The 20,118-nt window shown below is 38.1% G+C and overlaps 2 protein-coding genes across 6 annotated transcripts in view; both read right to left on the bottom strand.

Moving 5' to 3' along the window:
- Positions 1-20,118, bottom strand: part of LOC140501243 (lipoxygenase homology domain-containing protein 1-like) — a 680,545-nt gene that overhangs the window by 579,197 nt on the left and 81,230 nt on the right. The window lies entirely within an intron of this gene.
- LOC140501244 (oxygen-regulated protein 1-like) lies at positions 11,676-18,502 on the bottom strand. The gene has a single exon (XM_072604611.1). It carries the CDS (start codon positions 17,896-17,898, stop codon positions 12,436-12,438), a length of 5,463 nt encoding a protein of 1,820 aa, XP_072460712.1. The 5' UTR covers positions 17,899-18,502; the 3' UTR covers positions 11,676-12,435.

Genomic DNA, 20,118 nt, shown 5'->3' with positions numbered 1-20,118 from the left:
ACATACATACCTAAATATCTTCTACTTTCTGTATGACCATATAGGGCAAGAGCTGAATTCACCTTTGAAACATCTCTTAAATATGCTCCCTTTTCTCCTCAAGACTTTACCTCAGACCCTGACCAGCTCATGCCTCTACTATTACATAGTCTCCCCTCACTCTAATCCATTCTCCTTCAGCCAGCAAAGTAATTTTCTTAACATGTAGGTCTGACCATGTCACTTTCCTACTCAATAAACTCCAGTGTCTCCCTATTGCCATCAGGATCAAATGTAAATTGCTCTGTTTGACATTCAAAGTTTTCATTAACCTAGCCCCCTCCTACATTTCCAGTCTTCTTACTCCTTACTATTTGATACATACTTTTCAATCCAATTGCTTCTTTCTGCCCATTCAAGGGCAGGAAAATGCAAGCTTTTGTTTTTAAGTCTCCAACTCTTCTGCATCTAAAGATGATTTTTAAGAGGACCTTCTACTTCTATATCTCTCAAATTTTGTATCCTTCTTTTAAAAAAATCTTATTCTATTCTATGATGCAACAACCTCCTTTAGCATCTAAATGTTACTGGTATAGTATATCATTCAATATTACATGGGGAAAAAATGTCATTTATAGGATTAGTCCTACGTAAATGACATAAATGACAAATAGTTCAATCAGGCAGGCTCCTGACTAATTAAGCCATTGTGTATGTCTTTCTGTCTCATGCTTCATTGAAATCAAAGTTGTTCTTGCTATAATTATATCTGGTTCTGGGGCTACTGCCAAAATTTGGCTTATTTTAGTGCCATTATTGATATTCAAAGTGACATCTCAAAGGGTATTAATCAATTGGATTGAGAGCAGTTCCCAGAAAAACACACAGATGCCAATTTTTTAGAGGACTTCTTTGTGTAAAAATGAAAATAGAGAGTTTGAAGTGACTTTAATTGTTACCTAGACCAGCCTAAGATTTCTAAGTCACTCAAGACAGATGATTGTCTATCTTGTTTTTAAATATGTCCATGGATAAAGATTCTAAAACTTTTCTAAACCTTTCTCTATAACCTATTCATGTTTCATTATCTTCCTGATGATTCAATCTCAGCACTGAACTCGTTATTTTCCCCCCACAAACTCTCTCCTTTTCTCTTTTGATTACTTTCAAGAGCACCACCATCCTCCCAGTCACAAAGACTTGCAACCCAGGAGTTATCCTCGACTCCATATCATTTCTCACTCCCATGCCTCCCATATCCAATCAGTTGCCAAGGGCTGTGAATTTTACCTTCATAACATCTCTCACATATGTCCCCTTCTCTCCTCTGATGCTGTCTTCACCCTAGTACAATCACCTTATGCCTAAAACATTGCCTGAGCCTCCTGTTTGGTCTCCTTGCCGCCACAAGTCTTTCCCCATTCCAGTCCATCCATCCTATACTGCAGGCCTAACTATGTCACCATGCCCCTTCTCCCCCAACAATTCCAGTGACTCCCTGTCACCTCCAGGATCAAATATAAATCCTCCATTTAGCATTAAAAGCATTTCACAACCTGGTCCCCTCATCCTACATAGCTTTCTCTTCTTCTTCTACTTCACACCTTTGTACGTACTCTTCAGTCCTGGGTCACTGGCCTCCTCACTCTTCCTGAACAATTTATTCTCAGAATGCTCTCCTTCATCTCTGCCTCTTGACACCCTGGTTTCCTTCACATCCTAGCTAAAATGCCAGCTTCTACAAGAAGCCATTTCTGTTTTTTCTTCATTCTAATGACCTCCTCCTGTTGATTATTTCAAATTTATCCCATGTATAGCTTGATTGTACATAGTTACTTGTATGTTGTCTCTACCATTATACTGTGAGTTCCTTGAGAGCAGGGACTGGCTTTCATTTTGTTTTCCATTGGTTTTTGTTTTTATTTTTGTTTTGACCTTCTTTGTATCTCCCAATGCTTAACATCTTAACTAGCAAGTATAAGGTGCTCAATAAGTATTTACTGACAGACGTCTTGACTTAGTGGAATAGAACTCATAACTGAAATGCAACAGTGAAAAGTCAAAAAGCCTTTTTCAAAAGAAGCAAATCTAAGAAAAGGGACAAGGGAAGGCATCGATCAAGGAAAGAAATACAAGACATGTATGTACAATTAGAAGTGCCCAAGCCTGAGGATAGAAGAATAATAGTAAAAAAAAAAAAAAGAGGAGAAACAGAAGTGATATTATGATCATATATTACAAACACCCCAGCCAAATGGAGCATACAAATAGTACTAATCTAACTTGGATCACAAAACTAGCAGGATTGAGTAGTTTGTTTTTTTGTTAGTGGTGGATTTGTTTGTTTGTTCTGGTCAGGGTGGTTGGTAATGTGGACGTTTGCTAGATGTCTTATTTTAATAAAGGCAAAACATCTAATACATCTGTGACTTGTCTTTCCAACAACTTCATTTCTCAAAAGATAGAAGAAATAATGAGTGGGGATGCTATTCTGGAATTGATTACAATGAATAAGAAATTTTAATCAAGGAGGTTCCTAACCTGTTCTGTGAGGCAAAAGAATCCTTGAAATAAAGTGTTTGTATCATCTAAGATGAGAAGAAGGGAATATGGGATGGGAAAAGGGAAGAAAACAAAATGGATAAAAGAATTTCAAAAATTAAATTCTAGCAATAGAATAGAAATAGAATAGAAAACAAACAATCCCTATGGGTAAAAAAGGAAGAAGCAGATTAAAAGATTAGTTTGGTGTGAGGAAGAGCATTTGTCTTGGAACAGAAAAGATGGGGTCTAGTCCTAGCCCTGCCACTAATTAACCTTGTGTGCTTCATCTAAGATTCTTGGTTTTCCTTCCTATAAAATAGAAATAAAAAAAATTATTACCTACTGTACATTGTGGGTTTATAGTAAAAGAAATATTTTGTGAGCTATAAAAATGTATGCTAGCTATTATTACTGAAATAATGTAATTGTATAAGGAGTCAGTCAATAAACATTTATTAAGCACTTACTATGTGAACTGCTAGATAGCTCAGTGGATAGAGTGCTGGGCTTGGAATCATGAAGGCCTGAGTTCAAATCCAGCCTCAGACACTTTCTGTGTGACCTTAGGAGAGTCATTTAACCTTTGTTTGCCTTAATACACTAGAAAAGAAAATAGGAAAAGCACTGCAATTATTTTGCCAAGAAAACCCCAAATGTGATCATGAAGAGTCAGATGCAACCGAAGCTACCAAACAATGAGTAAAGCACTGTGCTAAGCACTTTGGATACAAAAAGAGTGGAAAGACAGTCAGTCCTCAAGGAGCTTACAATCTAAAGGGGGAGACATCCTGCAAACAAATATAGACAAAGAAAGCTATATACAAGATAAATAGAAAATAATTAATGATTAGGAGGGAGGTGTTCACTAGAATTTATAGAGGTTGGAGAAAGCTTCCAGTAAAAGATGATAACTTATTTTAACTGAGACTTAAGGGAAGATAGGGAAATCCATAGGTGGAGTTGAGGAGGGAGAGTATTCTTAGTATGTGTGACAGCCAAAGAAAATGTCTGAAATTCCAAGGGTGGGAAACCTTCAACCTCATATGGCCACAAATCATCCTCTAGGTCCTCAAGTACAGCCTCTTGACTAAATCCAAACTTCACAGAACAAATCCCCTTAATAAAAAGATTTGTTCTGTAGAACTTGGACTTGGTCAAAAGGCCACACCTAAGGGCCCTAAACCTAAAAGATGGAGTGTCTTGTTTGTAGAACTGACAAGAGACCAGTGTCACTGGATCAAAGAATACCAAAGAGAATAAGGTATAAGAAGACTGGAAAGATAGAAGGGGAATGTGTTATAAAAGGTCAAACAGAACATTTTGTATTTGATTTTAGAGGCAACAAAGAGCTACTGGATCTTAATGGGGATGGGGTTGAGGGTCAGGGCAAGACAGGGAGGAAGGTGGGAGGGTGTCACAGACCTACATTTCAAAAAAAAAAACACTTTAGTGATTGAATGGAGGATGGATTGGAGTGGGGAAAGGCTTGAGGCAGGAAGACCCATCAGTAGGTTATTGCAATAATCCAAGCACAAAGTGATGAGGGCCTGCACTAGAGTGGTCAGAAAAGAGAAAGAAGTGTATTCCAGAGATGTTGCAAAAGTAAAATCAGCAGGCCTTGGCAAAAGATTGGAGGGGGCAGTACATATAGTGAGGAATCCAGGATGACTCCTAAGTTGTGAGCCAGGGACTGGGAGGATAGCTTTGAGCTGTATAGTAATGGGAAGGTTATGGGGTGAGGGAGACATTTAGAGGGAAAGATGTTTAATTCTGGACATATTGAGCCTAAGATAACTTCTTGACGTCCAATTTAAAACAACTGAAAGGCAGAGAGAGATAGAGGGAGAGAGACAGAGACATGAGACTGAAGATTAACAAAGAGTTTGGAGCAAGATAGGTAAATCTGGGAATCATTAGTATAGAGATGGCAATTAAATCCATGGGAACTGATGAGATCATCAAGTAAAGTAGGACAGAAGAAGAAGAAAGACCAAGAGAGAACACTGAAACACATCTACAGCTAGAGGGTATGATGTGGAAGAAGATCCAGAAAAGAGGTGGAGAAGAAGTCCAATAGGTAGGAGGAGAACCGAGAGAGAAGAGGCCTGAAAGCCTTGAGAGAAGAGAGTATCAAGGAGGAGAGAGTGATAAAAAGTGTCAAAGGCTACAAGCAAGTCAAAGAGAATGAGAACTGTAAAAAAGGCCATTGGATTTGGCAACTAAGAGAACGTTAGTAACACTGGAGGAGTAAATTCAGTGGAATAATGAGGTCAGAGGCCAGATTGTTAGAGGAAAAGAAGAGAAAAAAGGGAGGCATCTATTGTAGACAGCCTTTTTGAGGAGTTCAGCCACAAAAGGCTCAACAGATATAGGATGACAGGAGAAATGGAAAGATTAGGTGAGATCTTTTTCAGGACAGGGAACATAAGGGCATGTTTATAGGTGGTAGGGAATGAGCCAGGAGTCAGAGATTAAAAAGTAGTGATAGAGTGGAGGATGACAGAGGGGACAAACTGTTGGGGGAAACAGGTTAGAATGGGATTGCTTGAGCAGGTAGAGGGGTTAACCTCTTTATGTGCATAATCCATATACATATGTGTGTATATATTCCTACATATACATTCAATATAAATTATATATATAATAAGCGCATATATGTGTACTTTGCATATAATATACATCCATCCAAATAGTAGCTTGTATGCCTATATAATTATATATCATTTTGGATCATTTTTTTAAAATTTCTCCTAGATAAAAGGTTTTCTAGAAGTTAGATGGCAAAAGGTAGAAGAAATAAAGAATGATCGCTTGAAAGGGTATCAAGGTCAAGAATGTGATTCACAAGTCAGTTTTTATAACAGAGAAGTCCTAAGCATATTTGTAGATGGAAAGGAATCAAGGAAGGAAAAAAGGGAGAGGGGCAGAGAGTTATACAGAAAGAGTGTGCATCAGTAAGGACCCCAGCATACATAGGAGGGCTTGCTGTACAGGCTCTTAGATCTGCCTTTCTAAAAGGAAAGCAACTTTTGAGGGTTAACAATCTACTTTAATCAAGCACATATATCATTCATCTAGTTCAGGGGAAAAAGTCATCACCCTGAACTTCAGAGAAAATGCAGAGAAATAAAGATCAACAGACAGGGCATCCAACTGTCTGACCATTACATACATCCACAGTTACCAGAGAGAGAAGCACCAATACCTGGGTTTTCAAAGTGGGGAAGGGGCTCCTTAGTGGCTGCCCAGAGACTCATGTGGCCAAACAAACACTTCCAATGAGTAAGCCTCAAAATAAAATTTCACCTCAGAGTATTTATATATTTTTTCAGAGCTCCAGGGCAGGACCTTCTGACTCAATGCCTCAATAGAAATTAACAAAAGGTATTGAGACCTATTAATGGGTGGGGAAGATCTTTAACTCTTCCCCCACCCACCATTAGCCTTAAATTACCATTGAGTGCCTGATGATGAAAAGTTGGAGTCAAGATAGTCAGGCAGCAGGAAGAAGTATAACACTCTCCCATCCCCTCAAACTCTTGCAAAAAGAGGTAGAAAATGCACATGCGCACATACACAGAGTCTTGCAATGAGGTCCAAAAAATTAAGTGTGTATAAGATGGTGAAAATCTGGCTTAAGAATAACTCAAGTAAAAAAGATTTGGCAACTTTAGATAACTAAAATATGCACCAATAATACCGCCTAGATACCAAAAAGAAGTTAGTATGTCATCTTAGACTATAGTAATAGGAGAATAGTGTGCCTGGAACAAGTGAGGCAATACTCTTACTGTCCTCTACATTGGGCAGATTAAATATTATGTTGTGTTCACATGTTAAGACCAAAATGGTGTGCATCAAAATGCAAAGGATTTCAAGACTATTCCATTTGATTGATTATATGATTCTTTGACCTGTGATGTTTTAACTTGAGTTTAGCTTAAAGCAAGGTTCTGGGAAAGGGACAAGCCCATAAATCTCTTCCAGTATCTGAAGGATTATCATATAGCTGAGATATTGGATTTATTCAGTGCAGCACCAAAATGGAATGAGCCTTGACAGCTTGGGAGCTTTCCATCACTGAAAAGTATCCAAGGAGGGATTTGATGATCAACAATCAGGGATGTTATAGAAAGGATTCCTGCACTGTATTGGTTTGGCCAGGTAAGCTACATGAATCTTTCATAGTCTGAGATTCTATGGTGCTAACATGGTGATTCCATTTTGTTCTACACACCCTCTTGATGCACTTATACTCAATACCTAAATCTAATGGGAACCTGGTCAACATGCTACTCATGATCCTTCATATCTGAAGACAGTTATTAAGGTATCCTTCTGTCTTCTTCCTTCCAAGTTAAACAATCCCATCCCCTCAACTTTTTTTCCAATGGGGCCAATTTTCCATTCCATTTTTTTCTATTTTCTCCAGAACTCTATTGCTTAACATTTTAGTGATATTTTAAATAGCTAGTGTTCATAAGCAAGGTCACAGAGAAATAATTTAGTGGATTCAATTTTTCTGCCTTTGTGTTAGGTAAAAAAGCAACTATTACTATTCTGTACAATGACCTCCAGGAATACGAGTCTTATGTTCTGGGGGAATCAAGCTAACCATGTTCAATAAGAGAAACTGGAAGATTATGGGAGAACCTTTATAATGATTTCTTTCAATAAATCAATAATTAAAATAACATTTTGGATGGTGTTGTTAAGTGCTTTAATTTTTTTTAATTGTAGGCACCATTCAACTTTATATAATTCCAAAATATTTATGAAGTATCTACTATGTGTAAGGCATTGTGTTAGATGCTAGGAATATAGTGATTAGTGCAACACCTGGCACATAGTAGGTGCTTAATAAATGCTTACTGCTTGAAATATGAAAATGAAAAAGGACACACTCCTTACTCTCGATAAACTTAAAATTGGATAAGACAATAAAATTTGTACAAATGCAACTATGATAGAGTACGGAAAGTTATATGAGGGATAAAATAAATCTGTAAGAAATTTGAAGTAAAAAAAAAGAAGAAGAAGAAGAAAGAAATTTGAAGTAGAGTTTTCTTTTAGCTGAGAAGTAAGAAAATTGGGGAAGGCTTCATGGGGAGAGATTAGACCTGAACAAGACCTGAAGAAAGGAAAGAAATTCAAAAGGCAGAGATGTGAAAGAGTGTGTTTCACATATAGGGGATAGCCTGCAACAATGACTAAAAGTGGGAAAATGTAAGATGAGATTGGAAAACAAGCAATAATTAAAATAACATTTTGGATCGTGTTATTAAGTGCTTTAATTTTTTTTAATTGTAGTAAAATGTTGAGGGTATGAAAGGGTACAGTGAGAAATAAGACTTCAAAAATAAACTGGAACTAGATTTTGGAAGCCCTTAAATACTAGGCTGCAGGTTCCAAAAGATTTAAGACTGAGGGAAAAAATACCATTTCACAAATAAAGGATCATTGGTAACCTAGGGGACTGCAGTTACAGTGGATGAGTAGGGATAGAAACCAGACAGAAGGGCCTGAGGGGAGAGTGAGTGGTGAGGAAATGAAGAGAATAGAGTTGATTTGCTATAAGTTATGTGGAAAAGGAAAGAAAAGATAGAGAATAATAATGTTGAAAGGGTTATCAAGGTCAAGACAAAGTGTACTTTTGAATGTATGTATGTAATACAGAATGCAAGCGAGTTTTTACAATAGAGAAGACCTGATCATATTTATATACAAATATGTGGGGAGGAAGGGGGGAACCAAGGGAGGAAAAAAAGGTAAGAGACACAAAAAGTATCTTTAAATGAAGAGAGAAAGTGAAGCCAAGATGGGCAAGTAGAAGGAAGAAATACAGCAAACCGCCCCACCTCCATACCCTAAAACTCTTCCAAATGGATCAAAACATTGCAAATCAAATCCCAATGGGAAACTTTTTTTTAAAGTCACAGTGAGTCATTTTCCAGTCTTGGTTGCAGGGGGATAGGTCTACATACACCAGGAAAGAGATGAGTAGGAGCATGCTGCCAACTATTGTTGCTCAATCATTTTCAGTTGTGTTCAACTCTTCATGGTCCCATTTAAGGTTTTCATGGCAAAGATATTAGAATGGTTTGCCATTTCCTTCTCCAGCTCATTTTACTGATGAGGAAATTGAGATAAATGAGGCAAATTACTTGCCCAGGGTCACAAAGCTAGCAAATGTCTGAGGTCAGATTTGAACTAAGGAAGATGAGTCTCTCCAACTCCAGGCCTGGCCCTGACCCTCAATCCATTGCACTGCTTAGCTCCCTGCTAAGCTCTCAATCAGGGTGGGAGAAACTATGAACCAGGGCAAGAGGAATGCCCTAGTACTGTGATGGGAACAAGAGAAAATTAGACACTTTGTCATTCACTATCTAACTCTGGGTCAAAGATCAGAGTGGACTGAGGCAGGGACTTGCACTGTGGCAGGAGAAGGCGGCATTCTGGGGCAAGGAGCAGTTGTGGGCTCTGGGCTATGAACACACACACACACACACACACACACACACACACACACAACAGAGGAAGTTGAGAACCAAGTAGAAGAAATGAGGCTGAGATCCCAGGAGCAAAGTGTAGTTTCAGCTCCAGTATCTAGCTCAGTCTCAAGCTTGCAGAGGAATTAACCAGGGCAGGAATCCCAAACCAAAGAGCACCCTGAAGTCACTCTAACCCAACAGAGTTTTGCATCTGGCTAGTAGGGGCAGTTATAGGGTTTGCTCAGACATACACCCAGATGAGGAATTTGAAGAACACAGACCAGGAGAGCAGCAATCAGCCTTTGCACTGAAAGATCGCAGGTCCCATTCAGAGTTGTTGCTGAGATCCTAGAACAGCACCACATTCAATATCCAAGAAAGTAGCAGCAGGACCGCATTGACCTTCTCTCCAGAAATGCACAGAGCCCATTACAACCATCAAGCCCAAAATCAAAAGGTAAACTGTAGCAGGGATATTCAAGACACAAACCCAGAAGAAGGGGAAAACTCTCAAACACCTACAAGCATTGTCTCAAAGCAAAGCATAGCCTAGGTACAATCCAACTATATTATATAGAAGAAATGAGGAAAGAGCTTTTTAAAAAAAGTTTCAAAATGTTTTTATAAATGAAAAAAGAGTGCTTGAGGAAAAATTGGAAAAAAATGAGAACTATAGGAGGAAGAATTGGAAAGAGAATTAACAAGGAGGAGAAGTGAAAGATGGAAGAGGAAGAGGAGAGGGAGAAAGAAAAAGGATGGGGGATAAAAAGAGGAGGATGAGGAGACCTGGGAAAATGTATCAAGGAGAAAAAGAATCAGAATCATTACTACTGAAAGTCATTACACTACCTTCCTCCTCTTTCTCCAGTAGTAAAAAAGGAGCCTACACATCCTATTTCATGTAATCTTTAAAGAAAACTGTCCTAACTTCTTAGAATCAGAGGGCAAAGCAGAAATAGAAAGAATCCACTGGCTACCTCCTGAAAGTTCAAAATAAAAATTCACAGGAATATCATAGCCAGAATCAAGATCGTCCAAGTCAAAAAAAATTACTGCAAACATGAAGAAAGGAAGAATTAAAGATCTGAGGATCTACAGACAGGATTTCACATGATTTACTAACCTCCACTGTAAAGGAGAGAACTTGGAATATAATAGTCCAAAAGGGAAAGGATATAGGCTTACAGCTAAAAATATCTTGGCCAGCAAAACTAAGTATAATCCTATGGGGGAAATTAGCTTTTAATGAAACAGGATATACAAACATTCATGATCAAAGGGTCAGAGAGGTGTGAAAACTTTGAAGTTCACACATAGGAGTTAAGAGAAACACAAAAGGCAATGATAAATGAACAATCATAAGGGACTTTGTTGATGTTATTCAGTTGTGTTTGACTCTTTGTGACCTATCTGGGGTTTTCTAGGCAAAGACACTAGAGTGGTTTGCCATTTCTTTCTCCAACTCATTTTACAAATGAGGAACTGAGGCAAACAGGGTTAAATGACTTGCCCAGGGTCATACAGCTAGCAAGATTTTAACTCAGGAAGATGAGTCTTCCTTCTTCCCAGCCCAGTGCTCTACCCATTATACCACCTAGTTGACCATAAGGGACTAAATAAGCATAAACTGCTCATTTTCAAATGTGAGGAGAAGAAGCATGTGTCCTCTCTGAGCCCTATCATCATCAGGGGTCTTAGAGGGAGTCTAATTAGATAAGACCTGGGAGTGGTTCTGTCATGACTTGATCTTAAAAGAAAAATGGAAACAGAAGGGAAGAGCAATACGTTTGAAAATTATAGAAAAATGGAAAATCATCTCACATAATCAGAGTATACAAGTAGACCTCTATACAAACAAGGAGGAGGACGTAGGTGCAGCTGACGCTTGAACTTCCCTCTCATATAAACTAGTTAAAGAAAGAAAGAATACACAAATATACAAACACCAAGTTGGGTGTAGAAATACATTTCACTTAACAAGAAAATAGGAAGAAAGGGAAAGGAGGAGTTAAAAAGGTAGACTGAAGAAGAGATTAGTTCTAAGCAAAACAAACTAAAAAATGTACAAAAATATTCCTAGCTCTTTTTTGAGGTGGCAAAGAAAATGAGATCAAAGAAAGTGCCCATAATTGGGGAACAGATGAACAAATTATGATTTATAAATGTGAGCATTTGTTATTGTGCTTTAAATAAAGGAGATGTTACCAGTTTCAGAGAAACTGGAAAGAGCTACATGAACTGATGCAGAGTGAAGTGAACAGAACGAGAGAACAATTTATAGAATAGTAACATTATTGTAAAGACAAACAACTTTAAAGGAATTAGGAACTATGGTCAGTATTCCAGAAGGCTGATGATCACACATACTACTCACTTCCTGATAGAGAGGTAAAAGACCCATACCATGGAAGAAGATGTATATTTTTGGTCATGGCCAATGTGGAAATTTGTTTCGCTTGACTAGATGTGTTTGTAACAAGAGTTTTGGTTTTCTTTCATTCTAAATTCGGGGCAGAATTTGGATGGAAAGAAAAAAACATAAAATTTTGCTAACTGAAAAAAATATATCTGTATTATACATATAATATATATACGTGTATATATATATATATATATAAACACACATAAGCTGAAAGGGAAAAAGTAAGGTACCATGAAAAGTGGAAAGGGGGTATAATCAAACACAAATTTAAAGTCATTAATCAAAGACACTGACAAAATGAAAAACCAACCCATCCTCAGGTAGAAGGAACCATCAGTAAGGTTTAGAGGTATAAGTGAGGGGAGATTAGGAAGTTCACATTACCTTCCTAAGAAACTAAGATTGAAGGTTCATTCAATATGCTTTATTGGGTGCTTCAGAGTTCTATAGTAGGGTCCAGGGATGAGGAGCAAAGATTCAGTCTCTGAAGGTGCTTATAAGACTGGAGGGGTGGGATAGTGGGGAAGGGGGTGTGATAACATTCACAACAGAAATGACATAAAAAGAAAACAAAATGACATAAAAACAAATGAAAGTAACAAATAACAAATGGATTCCACCAGTCCTGACAGAATTAAGCATTAAAGACTAGTCTTCCTGGTGGGCTGGCTTGTTCAGGAAATGTTTTCTTATGCAGACAGAAGAAAGTGAAGAGCTTGGAATGGCAAGGAGAAGGAGATAGGGTGTTTCAGGTTATGAAAGAGCTTTGGTAACAGTGGAACTATTTAGATTTTTTTCCTGTTACTTTCAAGATCAGTTAAATTTAGCACCTTTTCTTCTTCACTAATGAAAGCATTTTCATCCAACCAATTTTCAGACATCTTTCTTGTGATAACATTGAAAGATGTCTCACCACCTTGGACAAGAGCCAATTGGCAGCTCTTCCCCAAATATCTCAAAAAGGAAGTTCAGTGGATATTCTTCCTAACCATTTGGTTCTTATGCTCTTGAGTTTTGGCATCTGTTATTTAATAAGTTGTTATTCTCATCAACTGCCATTGAGATTTCATTTCCCTGATTGCTGGAGCTTTGTTTATTTGAATTCATTTCATCCGTCACAAACAACTGTGTTTGCAAGAAACATACATAAAACCTTTTTCTTGAATATGTTTCACATTCCTTTAGATAGTTTTCATCCTCTGTGACTGAGGAATTAAGTATTCCATAACCCCTTCTTTTAATCAAATCAAGTGTAGAATTCAAATAAAATCTAGCAAATGTATCGCTGCTGGTATTATCCATAAGAGTCTTTTTCATGTTCACATTATTGTTCTCATCTCTAAAAGAACTGTTATCTGACCATAGTAAATGGGGGATTGTTGAAGTCCATAAATGGAAGCCCCCGAAATTCTCAATGTCTGATGCTTTCCGGTATACAAATCCCCGGTCATTTTCATTTACTGGTTGGATGACAGCAGTTAGTATTGGACAATACTGACCACAAACAGCATAGAGCTTATCCAAAGAATCACCTTCCTGAAGAACTGCCCTATTCCTATTAGTGGTAGGTGATGGTTGGCTTGTAACAGGTCCATCAGTTACAGGATGTCCCACAGGATGCACTTTGTTCCCAGGCATGGTATATACACAGGTGAGAGAAGTGCATACCTTGCCTGGTTGCTGATTATTCTTCATTTTATCTTCATGAAGATTTGATATACTATCAGTACTGACAGTTTTATTTTGAATCCTTAATGAATCATCATAAAAAGGGTCTGAATCACTACCATGAGGCATATTAAAATAATTACACCTGGGTTCAAGGGGTCGAGCCATTTCTTCAAGTTCTGAAGAAGACATATCAGCCAGGGCTGGCCCATGGTCCAAATTTCCAAAATGTGAATATGGAATCTCATCACTGTTGTTATCAAGTAGTGTATCTACTGATGTGGTCTCCACGTTGCCATACATACCAGTGTTCTCAAGGGAGGATAACCTTAATAAATGGTTTTCTTTTAGGAGCCACTTGCCTTTGTCAATCAGGACACCTTCATCTGTACCCCTAACAGGTCTGGCATGATTATATTGTGCCATATAATGTTCTATGCCATCTTGTCCATGATGGTTGACTTTCACTCCATTAATAGATGGTATGAAAGAAGTGTCTTCAGCACAGGTAATACTGCCATGTACTTCTTCCTCCCAAGAGCTTTGTAATGTGGGTAAATGGGGTGACACTTGCTGAGGAGAATTAAATGTTTGACTTTGACTGCTGTAAGGACTTGCTCTCTCAGCTCTATGGATAGATTCTAAAGAACTGGTCTGAAATGTTTGAGTGTCATTTGTAGACCCAATGAGACAAGGCTTAATAGCTTCTTTACCATAAAGTCTTTCGATGGTTCTTTTTACAAACCCAGTATTATATTCTCTCTCCTGAACTAGTTCATCCCCACTTTCATTTGTCAGGTCACTGGATGTTTTATATGTAAGCTCGCTCTCAGTATCTGGCCTATAGTCTGACCAATCAGAAGTCACTGGACTCTTTAAAGATTTTCTAGATCCAAGAGAAGGAATTGAATGATTTCTACTGTTCACTTTCATTTTTACTTGCACATTAGTTTCTCCTTCATGGGTGTCTTTTTCTGGACTTTGCTTAGAATCATAGGAAAAAACTAAAGATGGTGGCTGAGTCAATTCCTTCTCACAAGATTCATCATTGCTTTTTTCTTCTTTCACAATGCCTCCATCAGACAAAGCAGTTAATTCTGGATCTTCATTTGTTTTTGTCTTCTCTCTTGTTTCCAGGTTAGCTTGTCCCCCTACATTTTCCTGTACATTAAAGTTAGGCTTGTCCTGATTTTCGATCTCTTCAAAGGATTCTAGTTCTGAAATATTTCTTTCCTCTGAAGTCATGCTGTTAGTTGTTGAGCCTGGTTCCTCAGAAGTCCTTGAGTCTTCCTTATCAAATGACATATCTGTATTTTTATCCCAAGATTCATTTAGCAAACCATTTTGAAATTCTGCCAGAGGAATCTCTTCTTGCTTTTCACTAAGCTCCGTTATTGCTTCATTTGGGAAAGGACTGCAATTACTTAAATTCCCCATATTCTCATTTTGCAATGGGGCTAATTCATGAATACTCAAGTCATTTAGCTCCTCTGACATAATGAGATCCACTTGTAACCTATCTGACCTTTCTAATTCTTCAGTCAATTCCAAGTTGTCAGCTTTTTCCTCAGAATTTAAAATATCATTTGGAACACAAGTCTTACTCCTAACATGGGCTTCTTCAGGGGGGCAAGGTAACACAAAAGTGCAGGTCCCACTTTCTTCCTCACCTTCATTATGAGAAAAATCTTCTTTCAGTAAACAGGGCTCATCTAAAGAGCAAGTCTGATCCAAAGCAAAATCCTCCGTGGGAGAAAAGGCATCGCTGAGAGCACAGGCCTTGTGGGAAATGGGGGCTTCTTCAGTGCCATAATCCTTGAAAGAGTTAGCTTCATACAAAGCATGGGTTTTCTTGGCCTTTTCATTTCCTCTGGGCTTTTCAACATTTTGAATGTCATCTGTAGATGAATTTTCAGAGACATTCATGGTGATTTGTTCTTTTCCAACGAGGCCTAAACAAGTTGTGGCTGACTCCGTTAAGTGTGAAACAGCAGTTTTCAAATCATCAGCTTTTTCTACAGTGGCAATATGCTTCAAAAACTCCAACAAGGTAAATATCTCTGAAGATTTAGAGGTCATGTTGAAGTTATCATCTTGGCAGATGGTATCCAAACTTCCCTTCAGGTTTAGTAACATTAGCCAGGCTAAAACAAGGTTAGTGGATGAACCACATAAGGGAGAAGAAAGAGAAGAAAACTCTGAAATTGCACATGGTATTTTAACAGTTCCATTTTGACTTTTTTGAAGGCTTAGGATAAATGCTTGCATCTGGTGAAGCAACAGGCCAGACAGAAGGTCCTTTGGCATGTTGGTCATAATCACACCATTGTCTCCAGCACTAACTTGAACTGCCGCCTCCACACTTTGTCTTCTACAATCTGACTTTTTTTCCTGGCGGTCGATGTCTAACTCAGAATTTTTGGTGGAATCTTGAGTCTTTTCTTTAGAGGCTTGGATCTTGGTATCATACTCAAGGAAAACTGATGGTGTGACCTGTTCTTCCAAAGAAGCCTCAGTCAGAGATTCAATCTGTCTTCCACAGGCCTCTTTGGCAATTTCTTCAACACTGTCCTGGTCAGTAGGAGCTTTACTTGCCACTTTACCAAAATTATATTCATCCAGGGGAGGATTTGTAGTTGTCTGTATCTTGTTTCCTATAATAGCTTCACTTTCCTTCCCAGAAACAGCTTGAATAAGATTAGGAAAACAAAAATCAGTATAATTTCCAATGTCCTCTTCCTTTTTATTTGATGGGATTAATTTCTCAGATGGTAAAGTAGGAGGTGGAAATACATTTTGCAACCAGGTCTGTATATAATTCTGAACAGAATGATGAGCAAGATCATCTGGAACACCAACTTTTTTCAGAGAAGAGAGCGATTGACCCCAGGTTCTGGAACGCTGTCTATTTTCAGCAACGTCTGACTTCAATTTACTCAGTTTTTGCTTTTTCTGATTTTTTAGAGATGTGTTTAAATTATTCACTTTTGAAAAAATATTCTTCTTTTCAGTTCCTATCATGTACCCTGCTGCCACAGACTTCTGTGCATAGAAAGGCTTGGGGATTTGGTTCCTGACTTTAAGTACGTGATGTGCATCTTCAGTATCAAAAGTATTTTTGCAATATTTAATGTCATTCTGGGGAAAATCTTTTTTCTCCAGATTACTTTCCTTTTTTGTTGATCCTGGAAAACTCATTTTTTTAGTGACTTTGTGTTTTGCTTTGCCTAAAAAAAGTCCATTATCCTTAATTCTTCTAGCATCAGGGAATTGAGTTGATGGGAGTGTCTTAGAAATCGTGAGGTTTAGGTTACTTTTAGAAGACACACCATTTGCATAGACAGTCCTATTGGCTGCTTTCTTGCTTCCAACCTGAAGCATCACTGTTTTTCCTGTACAGTTTGAGCTCTGTGACATGGCTTCTTGAATTTTTTCACTGTTGAAATCTACCTTCTCACTCTTATCAAGGCTTCTTTTAGTTACATTCTCCCTGTTGTGTTGACTCTGTTCTGAATTTACCATTTTCAATTGAGACTTTTTCCCCTTTTTCTTTCTGGGTTCAGAGGGTAAAACCAGCCTTTCACTGGTAGGGGTGCTTGTTAAACCACAACGAGCAAATTCACTCACTAGTCTATCAATGTTGGTGGTTACAGTAGAGGGACCAATTGAAGTGAGGACCTCAGAAGTAGCTTCACCATGGGACAATTCAGTTCCAGATGCACTAACACAAAAGTGGGTAAAGTCTGTTGGAGAAGGTCTAACCCTGTCATTTATTGTATCATAAGGTATAAAGTTCTTCATACAAACTATACCTTCCTCCATAACTGATTTATCCTGGACAATCTGTGACAAACTATCATTTTGGGTCACCTCCAAAGTCTTTTGACTTGTAATTTCTATGAGGCCACCACTTTTGGGGCTAGACAAAAGCAGCCTGTCTTCAGCTTTGCTTTCTAAAGAAGACTTGGTTGGATTCTCACTATTGAACTCAGCAAGCTTTGGTTTGTTAGTCACTGATGACATTTTACTGCTAGAATGTGTGAACATGCGATACTCAGATTTACTTTCTCCATCTTCTCTTTCTTCACTATAGGAAAATTGCCCAAACATCTTCTCTTCAACTTCTGTTTCAGATACCAAGGTAATGCTCTCTACTCGAGACTTCTTTTGCCGCACCCTCCTCGGACCAGGTGTTGGGGGTCGCACTCTCCTCGGACCAGGTGTCGGGGGCCGATGAAAACGATGCTTGACTTGATTCTGAGGCATCTCACTGGCATCTGTGTTCACAGGAGTACTCTCCCAAACAGCACCATCATAAATGTCACATTCTCTGCCTGTCACTTGAGGATTTGTTTCTTTTGCCAAGGGAAACTCTTCCTTTTCACATTTTTCCAAGGATGGGACATCTGTAGATATAGTACAGGTAGAATTTTCTATAGCAGGTGACTGATCTTCTGTCCTGACTGGAAAAATACATGTCTCACTCTTTTTGTCATCATTAGGAAGACCAACTCTACTGACAGTGGTTGTCCATTTTATAGTCTCTTCCTCTTTTATCTTGAATCGAACTTTCATCTCAACTGTCATAGTGCCATCTTGATTAACAAGAATTGATTTCTCAATGTCATCTTCAGAAGGTACTACTGATATGTCCTCACAAGCCTGAGGATCATTTTTTTCCAAGCCCAGGTAATTGTCAGGGGCAAGAGAGCAGTCTGAATTGTAATCGTTACTATAAATTTTGTCAGAAGATAGAGAGTAAATCTGAGACCTTGGGCTTGAATGCCTGCCCATGATCACTTTCAAGATTTCAAGAGTAAATGTCACCCAAAATCACGACACGGTGCAGAGGTGAAGAAGACAAAGGGTCCAAATGGAGAAAGGCAGCAAAGGAAAAAGACAGGAAAAAAATAGAAAAGCAAACCAATTAGTATAGAAGAATATAATAAAATAAATCAAATAAAATTAGATGATGGGTAAAATACACATTTTCAATTATCCTTTCCATGATGCCAACACAGTTCATTTTAAATGGGTCCCATATGAGCCAGGACAGTGTACTTGTATGCTCTGGATAAGGCTTTCATATCGTGCTGCCCCCACATTTGGAAATTGTTCCCCATAAGTCACTATCCCTAGAGCCCTCACATATAAAATAAGTAATATTGTTATTATTGCTACTGTTGTTTGGACCAAACCTGTGATTCCATTAATACAGAAAATACCCAGTGAGGAAACTCCCTTTACCAAAGCAGGTCAGCAATTACTGTGTTATCTATCTGCTCAGTCTCTCTCTTTCCCTTCCTCTCTCTCTCTCCCTCCCCCTCTGTCCCTCCCTCTCTTTCATTTTTTCAATTTTTTTTTTATTAAGTTGACTGCACAAAAGATATCTTGGAGAATTCTTATCATGAATAAAGGCAACAAGAAAAATATGGCAACAATTCAATATAGATTATACATGTGTAGCCATGCAAAACACTTCTATAACAGTCATGTTGTGATGGGTATGGGTGGGCAGAGGAAGGGAGAGAAGTTGGAACTCAAAGTTTTAAAAATAAATGTTAAAAATTGTTTTTACAGGGGGGAAGAGCCAAGATGGCAGAGTAAAAGGACAACCTGTAGGAGCTCTCCCACCATACTGGTAAAAAATGACTCTACACAAATCTTAGAGCAGCAGAAGCCACAAAATGATAGAGTGAAAGAGATTTCCAGTCCAAGGCAGCCTGGAAGGACAACAAGAAAGGTCTATCACACCGGGCTAGGAGCAGTGCAGATTGGCCTTGGCCTCATGGCAGGGACAGGACCAAAGCAGGCATCAGGAAACCACCAGAAGCAACTGCGGTCCCCATATCCCTCGACCCACAAACACCAGAGACAACTTCAAAGGCATTTTCTTCCATCTTTTCAGATGAGAAAGAACAATGCATACCATCAGAGGAAGACATAAAAGTTAAGGCTTCTGCATCCCAAACCTCCAAAATAAATATGATCTCAGGTCATGGAAGAGCTAAAAAAGAATTTTGAAAATCAAGTAAAAGAGGTGGAGGAAAAATTGGGAAGAGAAATGAGAGCAATGCAGAAAAATCATGAAAAGCAAGTCAACAGCTTGCCAAAGGAGACCCAAAAAAATGCTAAAGGAAATAACACCTTTCAAAATAGACTAACTCAAATGGCAAAAACAGGTCCAAAAAAATCAACGAGGAGAAGAATACTTTAAAAAGCAGAGTTAGTCAAATGGAAAAGGAGGTTCAAAAGCTCACTGAAGAAAATAGTTCTTTAAAGATTAGAATGGAACAGACGGAGGCTAATGACTTCATGAGAAACCAAGAAATTACAAAACAAAACCAAAAGAATGAAAAAATAGAAGACAATGTGAAATATCTCATTGGAAAAACAAGTGACCTGGAAAACAGATCCAGGACAGACAGTTTTAAAATTATGGGACTACCTGAAAGTCAAGATCAAAAAACGACCCTAGACATCATCTTTCATGAAATTATCAAGGAAAACTGCCCTGATATTCTAAAACCAGAGGGTAAAATAAATATTGAAAGAATCCACCAATCAACTCTGGAAAGAGATCCAAAAAGAAAAATTCCTAGGAATATTGTGACCAAATTCCAGAGTTCCCAGGTCAAGGAGAAAATATTGCAAGCAGTCAGAAAGAAACAATTTCAGTATTGTGAAAATACAATCAAGATAACACAAGAAATATCAGCTTCTATATTAAGGGATTGAAGGGCTTGGAATATGTTATTCAAGAAGACAAGGGAACTAGGATTAAAACCAAGAATCACCTACCCAGCAAAACTGAGTATAATACTTCAGGGGAAAATGGTCATTCAGTGAAATAGAGGACTTTCAAGAATTCCTGATGAAAAGACCAGAACTGAATATAAAATTTGACTTTCAAACACAAGAGTCAAGAGAAGCATGAAAAGGTAAACAGGAAAGAGAAATCATAAGGGACTTAACTAAAGTTGAACTGCTTACATTCTTATATGGTATTTGTAA

Source organism: Notamacropus eugenii, chromosome 4, assembly GCF_028372415.1.
Source record: "Notamacropus eugenii isolate mMacEug1 chromosome 4, mMacEug1.pri_v2, whole genome shotgun sequence".
Taxonomy (NCBI): Eukaryota; Metazoa; Chordata; class Mammalia; order Diprotodontia; family Macropodidae; genus Notamacropus; species Notamacropus eugenii.
The sequence above is the reverse complement of the archived record's forward strand: the minus strand, read 5'-3'. Positions and strand labels throughout refer to the sequence as shown.